The sequence below is a fragment of the Pantherophis guttatus genome, chromosome 5, assembly GCF_059756535.1.
Source record: "Pantherophis guttatus breed Tessera chromosome 5, ASM5975653v1, whole genome shotgun sequence".
Classification (NCBI taxonomy): Eukaryota; Metazoa; Chordata; class Lepidosauria; order Squamata; family Colubridae; genus Pantherophis; species Pantherophis guttatus.
The window spans coordinates 1,155,856-1,172,122 of NC_142067.1; the positions used below are offsets into that span (position 1 = coordinate 1,155,856).

Here is a 16,267-nt window from a genome sequence, read left to right on the forward strand (position 1 = left end):
GCTCCAGTCCCCTAATCATGTTTGTTGCTCTTCTCTGCACTCTTTTCAGAGTCTCCACATCTTTTTTACATCGTGACAACTAGAATCGGATTCCCTTCATGATTTGCTTCTTCTTAAAAACTTCCAGTGATGGAGCACCCACAACTTCCGGTGGCAAGCTGTTCCACTGGTTAATTGTTCTCACTGTCAGGAAATTTCTCTTTATTTCTAGGCTGCTTCTCTCCTTAATTAGTTTCCATCTGTTGCTTCTTCTCCTGCCTTCTGGGGCTTTGGAGAATAAATTGAGCCCCTCTTCTTTGTGGCAACCCGTTAGATATTGGAAGACTGCTATCATGTCACGCCAGTTCTAACTTGTGAGTTGAGTACAAACAATCAATGAGTCCCGGGACAAAATGTTCGTCACAATGAATTGAGTACCAAATTTGATGAGTTCCAAAGCGGTTGAGTACCAAGATACCCCTGTATTTCTATTGCTAAAGTACTTTACAAGAGTGAGGAAAATTCTCAGGGATGACTCGCACCCTGGTCACCACTTCTTTACCCTCCTACCATCGGGAAGGAGATATAGAAGCATAGCCAGCCGCACAAACAGGCTGAAGAACAGTTTTTATCCGTGGGCTGTCAGACTCCTGAATGAGAAATAACATCATAACTACGTAGTACGATGGACTTGCAAGGCCGGTGCAACGTGTAACCTGTTCACACTGGTGCAATAGGATTGAGTGTTTTGTTAATATGATTTATTGGGTTAGGGATTTTCTGTCTTCACGGTGAGTTGTATTGTGTTGGGGGGGGTGCACTGAGGGAGCTCAACTAATCTCATTGTACATATATTGTGCACTGACAATAAAGATTTGAAATTGAAATTATTTGTAGATGATGATTTTGGTACGTACACAATATGCAGAAAGAATGTTGGATAGAAAATTCACCACCACAATGTCAAAGTTTGCCTTGCATCTTGGAAAAACCTCCTGGATTTCACCAGCCCTGTGTGATATGGACAACAATGAACCAAATTCGCAGTAGATGTGCAGAGGCCCTCTATAAATGAGCAAAACACCATCACCGAACTGTGACTGCAGGGACAAAATACAAATTATTCAACTTAATTTGGCACAGGGTGCCAAAATAGAACCGATAATGGAGATTTTGCTGATTTCTGGCTGTGACAAACGAAGCTAAACAATTATATCTGTAATCTAGATATGTTTATAATATTTTAGTTTTCATATTTTCTATTGTTATCTCTTGTTTTGTTTTGTTTTTAATCAAAATGTGATGTGAATTTGCCACAGGACAAATGAATAAAAATCTTCCCTAAAGGAATTCCTGACTTTGGAAAAAACTGAAATTGAGCGCGAATCCCTTCAACGTGCAGAAATTGTTGGGGGCATAAAACAGGGCGCTCTAAAAGGACTACAAAGGGGCGCCTCCCTTTGATCCTGGGACTTTTGCCAAAAAAGGAATCCACTTCCAGGGAGCCCCCCTGGGCGGGGAGGGGGGCCCAGACAGCCCCGGAGTGCGGGGACCCCCTGCCAGGTCACTAAACCGGTTTTCCGGAGCGCAGATGGTCAAGAGCAGGAGCGCGGCGGAGCTGATCCGGAGCGCAGGGGCGGGGGGGGTCGCTCGAGAGGGAGGGGGCGAGAAGGAGCCGGGGGGAGGGGACTGAGTGTTGGGTAACACTATTGTGTACTTTCCTCCATCCCCCACCGCTTCCCACTGCGTCTTTTCCCCGCCGGCCCAGGGAGCTTCTCCAGCTGCAGCGCTCGCGAGGCTTATGCGCCCACCAAGGCGGGGGTCTCCCAGACTCTGGACCTCTTCCCGGTGGGTGACCGTTGTAGCCGTGCCAAGCCACGGAGACCCCTTGGATCTGCAGCGGGGAGTCGCGCGAATCCAGGCAGCATCCCCGAGAGAGCAGGATCGCGCCCCCGACCCACCCGGGATCTCCTGCGCGAGCTCTCCTGCCGGGCTCTGCTCCTTGCACCGAACCTCCAGGGGGGCGGTTTGGTTGGTTGGGGGAGAGGCAGCTTTGGTGGGGACCTAACCCCCCCCCCACCGCTGGCAAAGGAGAGTTTAGGGCTTTCACTTAACGCGCGTCTCTCTCTCCAGATGTGGCTCTTACACCAAAGCAGAGTTTCCGCAGGCAGAACCTTTGAAAAGCCTGCGCCCCTCTCGCAACCCCCCCCCCCAGAAGTTCCCTTCCCCGCGATGCCGGGGCTTTGCCACCGGGGATGCCCCCAACTTCAGACCCTCCCTGCGCCCCAACCTAACCCGCCTTCAGGGATTCTGATTCTGGCTGCGCTTGGCGGAGTCTGGCTCTCGCGGGGCCAACCCCCTCCCCAACACGGGCAGAAGCCTCCAGGCGTGGGAGGGGTGCAAAGGCGATCCCCCCACCCCGCGGAAGGCCGTCCTCCTGGCTTCTCTCCGCCGGGGAGGGGCGGCTGATGCCTGGGCGCGATAGCGGCGCTCGCCCGCGGCTCTGCGTCCTCTGGCGGCCGTCCAAGAGGAGGCGAGGCGGGCAGGGGGCGGGCGTGGGTTGGGGGTTTCTCCCGGCCGGGAGCGCCGCCCTGCAGACTCCCCTCCCGGCCGCCTCTCGCAGACGGATCGCAGCCCGCGCGGCTTCCACGTGAAGGAGCTTCTCCGCCGGGCAGGTGCGCTCGTGGGTGGCGGGTGGGAGCCGTGGGGAGGCTGGGCAGGACTTGCTCTTCCCGGGCAGGGGGAGACCAAGCCGGGGGAAAGGGGCAAAGCTCCAAGCGGCGGCGGAGGCGCTCCCGGGACCCCCCGCCCGGCCTCAGCCTTCCCCTGCAGGTCCCTCCGCTCCACGCGCTTAGTGGAGCTGAGCTGCGGGCTCCATGTAACCAGAGACCCCCGTTGGAGCCGCGTGGCCCCTGCTTGCCCGGCCCCACCAATCCCCTGGAAGAAAGCTGGGGTACCCCCACTTCGGTCCGTGGGCCACCCCGCAGAGGAGCCGCAGGATGGAGGAGCCCTAACCGGGGCAAAGGAGTGGAGTTGCCAGGAGGGCTCTGGGCAGCACAGAGTAGAGAATACCAGAGTTTGGAAGGAGCTCATCTACTCCAACCCCCGTCCACGCAGGAGACCCTCTGCCATTCCAGACAAGGTTTTAAGACCAGATGGAGACCCATTTGTCTGAAATAGGATTAGGGTCTCTTCTTAAAAACCTCCTGTGATTTCTTCCTTTGTGTGGCTCCTTCTACCAGGGACAGGCAGCCTAGTGTGAACTTCTTCAGGCTGAGTTTGGGAGGAGAGCAGCCGAGTTTGTAGGGTGAACCCTCTGCTCTTGAAGTGGGGAGGGGGGAGGATCCACTAGCTGGCCAAGGAAGGAAGAATCAGCCTCAACATTCATGGGGGACAGGTGGCTGGTCCCTTCCAAGCCACTTTCCTCCTCCACCTCCAAGGAAGGGACCTTGGAGGTCTTCTAGTCCAGCCCTCTGCTCAAGAGGAGACCCTTTGCCATTTCAGATAAATGGTTGTCCAATCCCTTCTTAAAAACCTCCAATGATGGAGCAACTACAACTTCTGGTGGCAAGTCGTTTCATTGATTGATTGATTGGTTGATTGATTGATTGTTCCAACTGTTAGGAAATTTCTCCTTAGGCTGCTTCTCTCCTGGATGAGCTTCCCTCCCTCCGTTCCTTCTTGTCCTGCCCTCAGGGGCTTTGGAGAAGAGGTGGGCCACTGGGTCCCCCAAGCTACCCACTCTCTCTCTTTCCTCCAGGTTCCTGATGGCTGCCTGGGCTCCCCTCCTGCTTCTGCTGGCCCTCTGGGGCTGCTGCGGCCTCTCGTCCTCGTCCTCCTCTTCCTCCTTCCCGCATCACCTGGTGCAGCTGAGCTCGCGGCGCAGCGCCTGTAAGCCCGTGCCCAGCAGCATGAGCCTGTGCCACGGCGTGGGCTACAGCGAGATGCGGCTGCCCAACCTGCTGGGCCACGACACCATGAAGGAGGCTCTGCAGCAGGCCGCCTCCTGGGTGCCCCTCTTGACCAAGCAGTGCCACCGGGAGACCAAGAAGTTCCTCTGCTCCCTCTTCGCCCCCGTCTGCATCAGCCAGATGGAAGAGCCCATCTTCCCCTGCCGCTCCCTCTGCGAGGCCGTCCGGGACAGCTGCCTGCCCGTCATGGCCGCCTTCGGATTTCCTTGGCCCGAAATGCTCAACTGCAGCCGCTTTCCTGGGGGCAACGAGCTCTGCATCCCCCCGGTGGGTCCCGAAGACCAAGAACAGCCCCTGCGAGAAGGTGAGTGGGGGAGAGGCAGAGACGAGCTGGCCGTGGGGCAGCAGGGAGACCCCCTCCCAGGCCCAGGCACTGCTTGGAGCGAGCGGAGGGGACCCACTTTGGCACATAAACACACCATGCACTGTGCCCCTTACCCAAGGGGGCCCCTTCAAGTACAGCTAGTCCTCAGCTTTCGACTGGATTAAGACCAAAATGTTATGTTGCTAAGGGAGTTTTTTCTCATGCTATGGCCTTTCTTGCCAGTTGTTCAGTGAATCACTGCAGACGTTAAATTGGTAGCCAGGTTGTTAAGTGAATCTGGTTCCCTCACTGACTTTGCTGGTCAGAAGGTTGCAAAAGGGGACCACGTGATCCCCGGATACTGTGTCCGTCATAAAGAGGAGTCAATTGGCAAGAAAGAGCCTTGGTAGTACAGGGGTTTAAGGCACCCTGTTATTAAGCTTATTAAGACCAGCTGCCTGCAATTACTGCAAGTTCAAATCTCACCAGGCTCAAGGTTGACTCAGCCTTCCATCCTTTCTAAGGTAGGTAAAATGAGGACCCGGATTGTGGGGGCAATAAGCTGACTTTGTATAAATATACAAAAGGATGAAGGCTATTGCTGAGCACATTGTAAGCCGCCCTGAGTCTCCGGAGAAGGGCGGCATATAAATCAAATTAAAAAAAAAAAAAAAAGAAAGTCTGAATTTTGATCATGTGACCACGGGGATGTTGCAATGGTTGTAAGTGTGAAAAATTGTCTTAAGTCACATTTTGTGATGCCCTTGACTTTGAATAGTCACTAAATGAACGTGTGTTGTAATACACACAGAGAGAGAGAGACACACACACAGACACACACACACACACAGACAGACACACACACACACACACACACACACACACACACACACACAGAATAGAATAGAATAACAGAGTTGGAAGGGACCTTGGAGGTCTTCTAACCCAACCCCCTGCCCAGGCAGGAAACCCTACACCGTGCGTGCGTGCGTGCGTGCGTGCGTGCGTGCGTGTGTGTGTGTGTGTGTGTGTGTGATGCTATAGGGTTTTTTCCTACCTAAGCACGTTGCTGGGTCTCCATCAGAACCTCCCTGGAAGGACAGCCAAACAGCTGCCTTCAATAGGAAAAAGGGGAGGGAAATGGGAAGGGGGCCTTGCTGTCCATCCCTGGTGGGGAGTTATGGAGCCCATCTCCTTCTCAGCCACGGAAGGATCCAGAAAGTCAGTCTGGAGCCCCCACCAGGATTCTTCTGGGGGTGGGGTGTCCTTGATGCTCTCTGAGCTTAGTAGTTTTCTCCCTGACATTTTATGACCAGAGTATGGAACGTCATCAAGGAAGGCCTTGTTAAAGGGAGATCGGAGAGCCTTTTGTCCGGAATGGTCCCCTGCTCCAGCTGGACTAGAAGACCTCCAAGGTCCCTTCCGACTCTTGTGGTTCTGTAAAAGTCTGCAAGAAAACCACCAAACTCAGAAAGCACGGAGGGCCTCCCCCAATTCAGCCCTGAGCTAAAAAGATGATCTATCTCTCTATTCTTCTGAGGATCTTAACAGCCCTGAGTGGTCTTAACAGCCGGAACAAGGACCCTTTGGCCTGGGGGGGGGAGGGAAGGCATTGTTGGCTGAAGAGCTGTTGAGCCTGTGTACAAAGGGATCAAGGGAGGAGGTGAGATCCAATCTAAAAAGGTAACCTTGCCAAATATTTACACAGACCAACACAAAAGAGGATGCAAATCAGTTGAGAAAGGTCTCACTTACATCAGAGCCCTCCCCTCGCAAAATGCTTTCTCTCTCTCTCTCTCTCTCTCTCACACACACACAGACACACACACACTGCTCTCAAATTGAGAGAGGTGGCACTTAGTTGTCACTGAAGAAAGGGTCCTTACCAGCCATTTGCGAGGGGTCTTTTCCTGTGGGTCTCCTCCTTAACTCCCCAATGGTCACCCTTCCTTCCAGGAGGAGAAAATGGTCACTTCCTGGCAACTGCAGAGTTTTTCAGAGGGTAGAACTGAGGGGTAGGTGGGCGGGGGGGGGGGGAAGGGGGGGTGATTCTTACAGACAGAAGAAAATATTTGTAGTTCAGGGTTGAACTGTGAAGTCCTTCTTGCTCTCTGAGTTTGGTGGTTTCCTTGCAGAGAAGTTTCATGACCCAAGTAGGGAACATCATCAGTGCACTGATGTTATCTACAAAGAATCATTTGCAAAAATAAAACAACCCAACCACCTCAGAGAGCACCAAGAACCCCAAAGTGTGATTCTTTCCCCGCCCCACCCCAGGTGGGACCAGCCCCACTCTGCTCAGGAGGGAGGGGATGCTCAGCCCCACCTCCTCCCTTTTCATCCCAACCCTTCCTGAGCCTGTCCATGGCCACCTTCTCATTCTCCTAGGAGCAGAACTGACTGGGGGTGGAGGTGGGGGTGGGGTTTCCCTTGCAACATCCCGTGAGTCAGCCAAAGGGTGGCTGGCGGTCCTGCACGCACAGCACACGGATGAAGAAACCCACCAAAGCTCCATGCTGCTCACAGACCAGCTGAGTCACACAGCGACCAGCACAATCCAAGCAGTTGCAACCATCATTGAGAGCTGATTTGCAAAGAACTTTCACACAATCCTTGGAGTAGATCTGCAGTGGGAGGGGTCTCTCTCCCTCCCTCTGACCCACGGGGTCTGCGAACCTCCCAGATCTCTCCCTCATCCAGGGAGTGGGGAGGGGAGAACAGAGCCACTGCATATATCTTCTGTAGCTCCATTCATTCATATCTATCTATCTATCTATCTATCTATCTATCTATCTATCTATCTATCTATCTATCTATCTATCTAATATGTCTCCCATTTGGCCTGGAGGCAACTCTAGGCGACAGCAGTCATTAAAACCAATAAAAAATACATTTAAACAATAACCTTCATTTACAGGTAGACTTCGACTTACAACCACAACTGATTTTCATCCTCCCCCCCTTTTTTTTTGTCCCCTTCCAGATGCCGTATGCACAGCCTGCCTTGATTCTGGACCGAGTGAGAAGGATTTCTTGGAGAAAGTCTGCAACCAGGATTTCGGTGAGTCTGGAGAAGGTTGGACAGCCACTTGTCTGGACTGAGACAGGGTCTCCTGCTTGAGCTGGGGGTTGGACTAGAAGACCTCCAAGGTCCCTCTGTTAATCTGTATTAAGTCTTGACCTTCAGTTGACCGCTTCCTTCTCCCTCTTACAGCTCTGAAGATGACCATCAAATCTTTATCTGGCGTTGGGGGCGACCTGAAAGTCATCCCGGAGCTCCGCGGCCGGACGCTTTACAAGCAGGCCAACTGGTCCGAAGAGGAGCGGAAGAAGCCGGTTCTGTGGCTGGTGGACGGCGAGGGCTGCTCTTGCGAAGAGCTGGCAGGGGGGCCAGGCACCGTGGTCCTGGCCATGGGGCACCGTCTTAGCAACCGTCTGGTCCTCTCTTGGGTCAGGAGGTGGAAACACGGGGAGAAGGAGCTGAAGAGGTTCTCCAGGGCGGTGCGGAAGCTGCAGTGTTAGAGGGGGGGGGCTCCTCGTTGCCCATCATCCTCTGCCAGCTGTGGACCCTCGGGGTGGAAGTCGGGCCTGCCCCAAACCTTGCAGGCAACCGGTTTTTCCAGATCACGGATGAATTGGGACTAAGAAAGTAGCTAGCAAACTATGAGGAACAGAAGAGGTCAAACGGTTCTCCTATGGCCCTACAGAGAAGGGAAGATCGGGAGGGGGGCATAATACAGGTAGTCCTCGACTTACGACAGTTCATTTAGTGACCGCTCAAAATCACAATAGAACTGAAAAAGTGATTTATAACCATTTTTCACACTTTCAGCATCCCCAGGGTCAGGTGATCAAAATTCAGCCGCTTGGCACCTGGTTCATACTTACGATGGTTGCAGTGTCCCAAGATCACTTGATCCCCTTTTGCGACCTTCTGACGAGCAAAGTCAATGAGGAAGCCAGATTCACTTAACGACCAGGTTACTAACTTATCCACTCCAGTAATTCACTTCACAGTTTCACAAGAAAGGTCGTAAAATGGGGCAAAGCTCACTTAACAAAAGTCTCGCTTAACAACAGAAATCTTGGGCTCAGTTGTAGTCGTAAGTTGAGGATTATCTGTAAAATGTCAAGACAAGAAGCAAGATAGAGGGAGGGGTACTTTTTGCTAGACAATCACAAGTGCAGGAAACTTGATAGGGAGCAATTCTGTTTTTTAAAGCCAGAGATGCAGCAATATTAAAATTTGCAGCCTGAATTGCATTGATCAGGGAACAATTTCGGATTATCCATTTTGCGCCCACGTAAGAAGAGACGCTGTGCCCAGCTGGAAGGGACCTTGGCACCTCTCTCCTCTCAGTGCCCCACCAAACAGCCCACGGAAGGCCAAAGCCGTTTCAGGCCCACTAAATAGTTGCAGGTTAGCGGATGGCCGTCTGTCCACATTGGCACAAAAATAACGTGGCAGGTTTCTGGAGGTTCATCCTTGGGCAATTACCAACCTGGTGAATTTACAACCCACGGTAAAACCCAGGAAATGGGTGGATGTGGTGATCAGGCAAAACACAATTCCTGAGCCCTTGAGTCATTGGCACCAACTCGGACGCAGGCGGCCAGCAGCTCTCTCAACTGCCCTGCTAAGCAAAATGGTTGTGGACGACCACCTCAAATGCCAAATACCCCACATTGCCCAGTTTCGTGCCATAGGCTGGACCAAAGTGGTCTTGGCTAAGGGGGGGGGATGTTCAGCGTCTCATGGGTTTCCAGCCATTGGCGCCCCAGAACGTGGAAATGGCCTGAGTGAGATTTGCTTCCGGCGTTCGTCTGTCTGCCAACCTATTTTATAAGTCCTTGCGGCATCTAAGGTGGGCGTGAGGGACCCAGCAGGAGCAGGCCTTAGGCGTTTGGCAGCTCCAACTTCCATGTGATTGATACACTGCATGGAGAGCCTCCTAATGCAAGCAGGGTCCACCTGTGTTCTCATTAATCCAGGCTGGTGAAGGTAGAATCATTTGAGGTGCCAGAAGGCCTGCCTGCCCACCATTCTGACAATACCGCTAGCTTTGTGGTATCCAAAATGCCATCAGAAGCTGCTCCTGAAAGTCAACTTCTAGCTCTGTTCTGTGACTTTTTTTTTTTTGGTTATGCCTTAGCTAAATAGTTTGCTGTTATTAAAGGAAGCCCATGTACCCAGCCTGTTGGTTTAATGTCTAATTGGTGGGGAAGCAAACCACGAAGGGAATCCAGTTCTGGTCGCCACGATGTAAAAAAGATGTTGGGACTCTAGAAAGAGTGCAGAGAAGAGCAACAAAGAGGATTAGGGGACTGGAGGCTAAAACATATGAAGAACGGTTGCAGGAACTGGGCATGTCTAGTTTAATGAAAAGAAGGTGACATGATAGCAGTGTTCCAGAATCTCAGGGGCTGCCCCAAAGAAGAGGGGGGTCCATCTATTCTCCAAAGCACCTGAAGGGCAGGACAAGAAGCAACAGGTGGAAACTCATCAAGGAGAGAAACAACCTGGACCTAAGGAGAAATTTCCTGACAGTGAGGTCAATTAACCAGTGGAACAGCTTGCCACCAGAAGTTGTGGGTGCTCCATCGCTGGAGGTTTTTAAGAAGAGATGGGACAGCCATTTGTCTGAATAGGGTGTCCTGCTTGAGGTGGTGGCTGGACTAGATGACCTCCGATGTCCCTTCCAGTTCTGATATTCTGTATTCTATTCCAAGTGAGATATTTATAGTAAGAATTAGGGAGGAATAGCAGCCACAGCTAACTCTGTCTCTAGGGCCCTCCGGTCACAATCCTCCCCTTATTCCAGAGTGGCATCTTTGAAGGGTCTCCATCTTAAAAATGCTCAGAACCTCCAAGATGGGAGGAGACAAGGGCATCCCTGGGTGGCACAAAAGACATACCTGGCGTGGCCATTCTGTCCTCCATCTACCTGGACAGGATGCCAACCTTGAGATGCAGAGTCGCGTTTATCCCTCACCAATGCTTCCCCTTCCAGGCTCGACCTACCAAGGTTGAGATCCAGCGCAGTCTCTGTGTTGTTCCTTTCCTATTTGCCACCTGTCTCAGGTGGACAGGTAACCCAGGAAGTGGCTTCAGGGTTGCCATCAATCATTCATGCTGCCCATTGTCCTTTGAGAGGCAGGTGGTGTTCTCCAAGCACACAAAAGACTCGGCTGGCTGCAGCTCCGGACAGGTAAGGCAGTTGAGGGGGCCGCCCCATGGCAGTTTCCACAGGTTAGGGTTTTTCCCTGTGACCAGCTGACTTGGTCGCCCCACATCCTTGGAGAAAGAAGCAACTGGCCTGAAACCAATCAATGTCCAGCAATTGTCTGACTTCCCTCCAAGGTCCGAAGAGCAAATCCAAAACTTTCCAGACCATGCAGTGGGGTGAAGAGGGCCCTGGACCACTGAGGACAAAAGGCCGCCCATCTCTGGGGCTGGGAGTGAGAGCAGGAGAAGAAGGACTAAGAGTGACCTGATAGCAGTCTGTCAATATCAAGACGAAGGAGAGGGGCTCCAGCTATTCTCCAAAGCCCCTGAAGGCAGGACAAGAAGCCACGGCTAGAAACTAATCCAGGAGAGAAGCAACGTGGAACTAAGGAGGAATTTCCTGAGGGTGGGAACAATTTCTCAGTGGAATGGCTTGCCTTCCCTGGAAGCTTTAAAGAAGAGACCGGACAGCCATTTGTCCGAAATGGGTATACGGTTTCCAGCCTGAGCAGGGGGTTGGACTAGAAGACCTCCAAGGTCCCTTCCGTTATTCTGTATATGGCTGTCCAGTCTCTTCTGGAGGGAAGCCATTCCACTGATGAATTGTTCTCCCTGTCAGGAAATTCCTCCTTACTTCCACGTTGCTTCTCTCTCCTTGATGATCTTCCTTCTCTTGCTTCTTGTCCTGCCCTCAGGGGCTTTGGAGAATAGATTGAGGCCCTCTTCTATGTGGCAGCCCCTCAGATATTGGAGGACAGTTACCATGACATCCCTCGTCCTCCTTTTCACTAGACTAGACCTAATAATTAAATAAAAAAATTAATTTAAGTAATTAATTAGAATTAGAATTGTCCATGTTGACCAGTTTTCAACAGAATCATTTCTTCCTAGGAAGACTTCCTGACAAGTAACAGAGCTTTCAATTAAAGTGAGGAGTGAGCGGAGGGGCTCCACGATCCCTCCCTGTCCATCTGTCCTTGTCCGACTGGTCTTCTCACCCCGCCAGCCCTCCTGAGTGCCCCCATGGTCTCTCCGGCCATCGCTCTGGCCTTCCTGCCCTTTGTGGTCACCCTGCTCATCCGCTATCGCCATTACTTCCTGCTCTTCTACCGAGCGGTGCTCCTCCGGAAGCTGCGGGACTACCTGACTGGCGTCTCCCGGGAGGAGAGGGCCGTCCGTTACGTCCTGACCCACGCCATCCCCGGAGACCCCCTGCACATCCTGGAGACCTTCGACCAATGGAGCTACCACTGCGAGTATCTCAGCAACCTGGGACCCCAGAAAGGTGGGCACTCCGGAGACCCTCCCACGCACCTGCCCAGAGTTGCCTTGTAGTAAGATGAGTGGCCAATACATTGGATAGATACAGATGGAGAGATGAGAGATGAAAGAGAGAGAGAGAAAGATGAATAAATGAAGAAAGAAAGGAAAAAAGGAAGGGAGGGCAGAGGGAGGAAGGGAGGAAAGAAGGAAGGAAGAACAAGGAGAGAGAAGAAAGAAAGAGAAAGAAAGAAAGAAAGAAAGAAAGAAAGAAAGAAAGAAAGAAAGAAAGAAAGAAAGAAATCTGGCAGTTTAGATAGAAAGAGTATTGCAAGGAAGCTCCACTCCATTTTCTTCTTCAGTTAGAAAACTGACAGCAGAAAAGACCCATCCATCAAGTCTGCCTTTTCAATTTATTTGAATTATTTATCTTATTTTAGTGTTTTAATTTTTGTCAGATGATGGACCTGTGTTTATATGCCAAACATGTTTAAACTCAATTCCTGATGAATGACCCACCACTTCTGCTGGACTAACTATTCCTGACATACAACAATTAACCAGTGGAACTACTTGCCTCCAGAAGTTGTGGGTGCTCCAACGCTGGGAGTTTTTAAGAAGAGATTGGACAGCCATTTGTCTGAATAGGGTTTCCTGCCTGTGCAGGAGGATGGACTAGAAGACCTCCAAGGTCCCTTCCAACTCTGTTATTCTATATTCTAAATTGGTCCCAAGTTTCCACTACTCTTTCTGTGAAGTACAAATGATCCTTGACTTGCAACCACAATGGAGCCCAAAATTTCTGTTGCTAAGTGAGACAATTGTTAAGTGAGTTTTGCCCCATTTTACAACCTTTCTTGCTGCAATTATTAAGTGAATCACTGCAGTTGTTAAGATAGTAATCTGGTCGTTAAGTGAATCTGGCTTCCCCGTTCCCCGTTAAATATTGAAACTGCTGCCTTCTAGAACCCTCCTCACATCCTTAATATATTGAAAGGTTTCCGTCGTATTCCCCATTTTCTCTTCTGTCTTCCAGGCTGTGCATATTCCGTTCTTCCAATATCTCCTGATATTTCTTGTCCCTCAAACTTTGCACCATTTTCATTGCCCGTCTCTGGACTTGACTTGGCCCTGAGACCTTGACTGCTTTCACACAACATCCCAAAGCTGGCTTGTTGGTAAAACACATCCCTGGCAGGTTCCTGTGTGGAGTGGCGATCACAGTTTCCTTACTACAAACCTACTACTATTGTTCACAGCTGCTGTCTTTCATTCCCAGATCTTTAGACCAAGTCCAATAGACAAAGCGGTTGAGGCTGGGTTGACACTTGTTATGCCAAAACATGGATTGCTTTTATCTTTTATCTTTAGTGTGCGGCATTGACCCTGCCTCGTAAACCATGATTTATGGCTTAACATGGGAACTCAGCCAATCGTGATAGGATCCTTAAGGACAATGTGACCAAGGAAATCATAGCTTTGGGTTGTGTAAACCCAGCCCTGTAAATTATGGTTTATGGCCTACAATGTTACGCAACAGATGGTTGGTCCATAAAAGCCTAGCATGACGCGAGAACTTAACCTGGCATTCTTATTTTATTTTCCATTTATTGAATTTCTATTCAATGGACTCAGCCTTCCTTATTAATGAAGCCGGTAAAGCAGTGTTTCTCAACCTTGGCAACTTGAAGATGAGTGGACTTCAACTCCCAGAATTCCCCAGCCAGCATAGCATAGCTGGCTGGGGAATTCTGGGAGTTGAAGTCCACTCATCTTCAAGTTGCCAAGGTTGAGAAACACTGCAGTAAAGTGAAGAGCCAGATTGTTGGGGGGCCAAGAGGCTGACTCTGTAAACTGCTTAGAGAGGGCTGGAAAGGACTGTGAAGTAGAATACACGTAGTCCTCAATTTACAACAGTTCGCTTAGTGACCATTCAAAGTTACAACGGAACCGAAAAAAGTGAGTTACGGATGTTTTTCAGAGTTACCACCTTTCCAGCCTCCCCAGGCATCACATGATTTACATCCAGATGCTTGACAGCCGACTCCCATATATGACCGTCACAGCGTCCCGGGAGGATCACATGATCCCCTTTTGCGACCTTCTGACAAACAAAGTCAATGGGGGAGCCGGGTTCACTTAACGACCGTGTCTCTGTGACTCACTTAACAACTGCAAGGATTCACTTAACAAATGCGGCGAGAAAAGTCATAAAATGGGGCAGAACTCACTTAACAAAGCAACATAAATGTTGGGCTCCAATGTGGACGTAAGTTGAGGACTACCTGTATTAAGTCTAAGCGCTATTGCTACTGCTGAATTCTGAATAAAAATATTTTTTTTAAAAAAATAACCAGTGGAACGACTTGCCTCCAGAAGTTGTGGGTGCTCCATCCCTGGAGGTTTTCAAGAAGGGATTGGAAAGCCGTTTGCCTGGGATGGTAGAGGATCTCCTGCTTGAGCAGAGGGTTGGACTAGATGACCTCCGAGGTCCCTTCCAAGTCTGTTATTCTGTATATTCTGAACCTCCTCCGTCCGGCATTCATTCCCCCTTCCCCTTTGGTCTTTCTGATGTCCCTAGCAAAGATCCTGGAGCGTCTGATCTATGGCCAGGCTCCCCTGACGGTGCTGGAGCTGGGCACCTACTGTGGCTACGCCTCCGTCCTCATTGCGCAGTCTCTACCGTTGGGCGCCCGGCTGTACACGGTGGAGATGGATGCGTGCCGGGCATCCGTGGCAGAGAAGGTGATCCGGCTGGCTGGCTTTGACGATGACACGGTGAGCAAGGCTGCGTTCGTCCGCAGGTCTCCCTGGGCAGGTCGTGTTTGCTGGTGGGTGGGAGCGAGAATCAAGTCTTAAAGTCACCAAGGTTGGAGACCTTCGTTGCCCGAACCAACAAAAGGAAGGAGTTCTCATGTGCCAGGCCAAACAAGCAGTAGGAAAAGAGAAATGTCACACAAACAATATCTGAGACTCGACAACCAAACCTCAGGGGTCTCCAACCTTGGAGACTTGAAGACTGGTGGACTTCAACTCCCAGAATTCCCCAGCCAGCCACGTGCAAACCCTACTCCCTTCTAGAGTTGATAATGTTATTTAGTTGGGTCATGAAAGGTCTGCAAGAAAAGAACCAAGCTCAGAGAGCACCAAGGACCCCACAGTCCTCCTCCTCCTCCTCCTCATCTCTGCAAGCCCTGCTCTCTTCTAGTCCTGATAATGTTACCTAGTTGGGTCATGAAAGGTCTGCAAGAAAAGAACCAAGCTCAGAGAGCACCAAGGACCCCATATTCTTCTTCCACAGCCAGCCTGGGGAGTAGACTTCTCCAAAGCCGCCCAACTGCTTCCCCCGGTGGAGGGAAGCTGGTCTCCTGGCCCACCCCCTTTATCCTGGCACCCTGAAGATGCCTCCCGTGACCAGGCTCTCAACCCCCCCTCCCCATTTGGTTTCCAAGAATGTGGCTTTGAGGGAGCTGCAGACCCTCGGGACTTCTCCCCCAGGAACCGTTCTGATGACCTCACCCCTCTTCCCCTCCCTCCCCGTGCAGGTGGAACTCATCGTGGGCCCCTCGGAGGAGGTCATCCCCCTCCTCAAGGAGACCTTTCTGCTGATGGAGGTCCACCTGGTGGTCATGAGCCACTGGAAGCGATGCTACCTCCGGGATCTGCAGCTGCTGGAAGATCAAGGCCTCCTCCAGCCGGGGGCCACCATCCTGGCGGACAACGTCATCTTCCCCGGCGCCCCCCAATTCCTCCAGTACGCCAAGGCCTGCGGGAAGTACAAGTGGAGGGTGCACCGGACCAGCCTCCAGTACTTCCGCGGCATTCCCGACGGCATGGCCCAGCTGACCTACGTGGGGCTGGAGTGAGGGGCAGGGCTGCCTCCGTGCCAGAGGGAGGGGCGCAGGGGGGCATCCGCTCTGGGAAAAAGGGGGCAGGCGAATTGCCCAGCAGACTAAAAATCTCTGCCAGGCACGGTTTGAAACCTCTGGAAAATGCCACATGGGCATACGGTCCAAAATCTCTGTGGCCAGCTTCTCCTGCTCAAAAGATCCCATGAAGGTCATCCTCAACTTACGACCACAATTGAGTCCAAAATTTATGTTGCTAGGCGAGGTATTTGTTAAGTGAGTTTTGCTCCATTTGAAGTGCGTGAAAAAGAGTTATGTTGGTTTTTTTCAGTGCTGTGGCAAGTTGTGGGGGCTTCATTGCTGGAGGTTTTTTAAGAAGAGACTAGACAGTGGTATAGGGTCCCCTGCTTGAACAGGGGGCTGGACTAGAAGACCTCCAAGGTCCCTTCCAGTTCTATTCTGATTGATTGTAAGTCAAGGACTACCTGTAATACTTAAAAAAAAACACTTTAAAACAAAGGGTTGACTTTGTTTGCCTTCTTCTTAATCTTCTATCAATGTTGGGATCACAAGAAGCTTCACAAACTTTATTTATTTATTTATTTATTGGTTCAATTTATATGCCTCTCTTCTCCGGAGACTCAGGGCGGCTTACAGTGCGTTAAGCAACAGCCTTCAT

The 16,267-nt window shown here is 51.2% G+C and overlaps 2 protein-coding genes across 3 annotated transcripts; both read left to right on the forward strand.

The window, feature by feature from the left end:
• The first annotated feature begins 1,478 nt into the window (after positions 1-1,478).
• On the forward strand, positions 1,479-9,447 carry LOC117676411 (secreted frizzled-related protein 2-like). 2 transcript variants are annotated; one of them, XM_034435863.3, is made up of 4 exons: positions 1,479-1,827; positions 3,740-4,254; positions 7,238-7,315; positions 7,469-9,447. In XM_034435863.3, the coding sequence occupies exons 1-4, from the start codon at positions 1,781-1,783 to the stop codon at positions 7,774-7,776; spliced, it is 948 nt and encodes a 315-aa protein (XP_034291754.2). In that variant the 5' UTR covers positions 1,479-1,780; the 3' UTR covers positions 7,777-9,447. The 2 variants fall into 2 exon arrangements, with proteins under 2 accessions (XP_034291754.2, XP_034291755.2); XM_034435864.3 differs by having other exon boundaries at positions 1,562-2,654.
• LOC117676470 (transmembrane O-methyltransferase homolog) lies at positions 9,443-16,197 on the forward strand. The gene is made up of 3 exons (XM_060682703.2): positions 9,443-11,765; positions 14,322-14,518; positions 15,286-16,197. The coding sequence occupies exons 1-3, from the start codon at positions 11,504-11,506 to the stop codon at positions 15,604-15,606; spliced, it is 780 nt and encodes a 259-aa protein (XP_060538686.2). The 5' UTR covers positions 9,443-11,503; the 3' UTR covers positions 15,607-16,197.
• The last annotated feature ends 70 nt before the right edge of the window (positions 16,198-16,267 follow it).

Bases quoted from the DNA above. Each gene is read 5' to 3' on its own strand.
- LOC117676411 (XM_034435863.3), top strand. From the start codon at position 1,781: ATGCGCCCACCAAGGCGGGGGTCTCCCAGACTCTGGACCTCTTCCCG. The intron at 1,828-3,739 runs GTGGGTGACCGT...TCTTTCCTCCAG, and splicing joins AGACTCTGGACCTCTTCCCG to GTTCCTGATGGCTGCCTGGG. The intron at 4,255-7,237 runs GTGAGTGGGGGA...GTCCCCTTCCAG, and splicing joins AGAACAGCCCCTGCGAGAAG to ATGCCGTATGCACAGCCTGC.
- LOC117676470 (XM_060682703.2), top strand. From the start codon at position 11,504: ATGGTCTCTCCGGCCATCGCTCTGGCCTTCCTGCCCTTTGTGGTCACC. The intron at 11,766-14,321 runs GTGGGCACTCCG...TGATGTCCCTAG, and splicing joins CAACCTGGGACCCCAGAAAG to CAAAGATCCTGGAGCGTCTG. The intron at 14,519-15,285 runs GTGAGCAAGGCT...CTCCCCGTGCAG, and splicing joins CTGGCTTTGACGATGACACG to GTGGAACTCATCGTGGGCCC.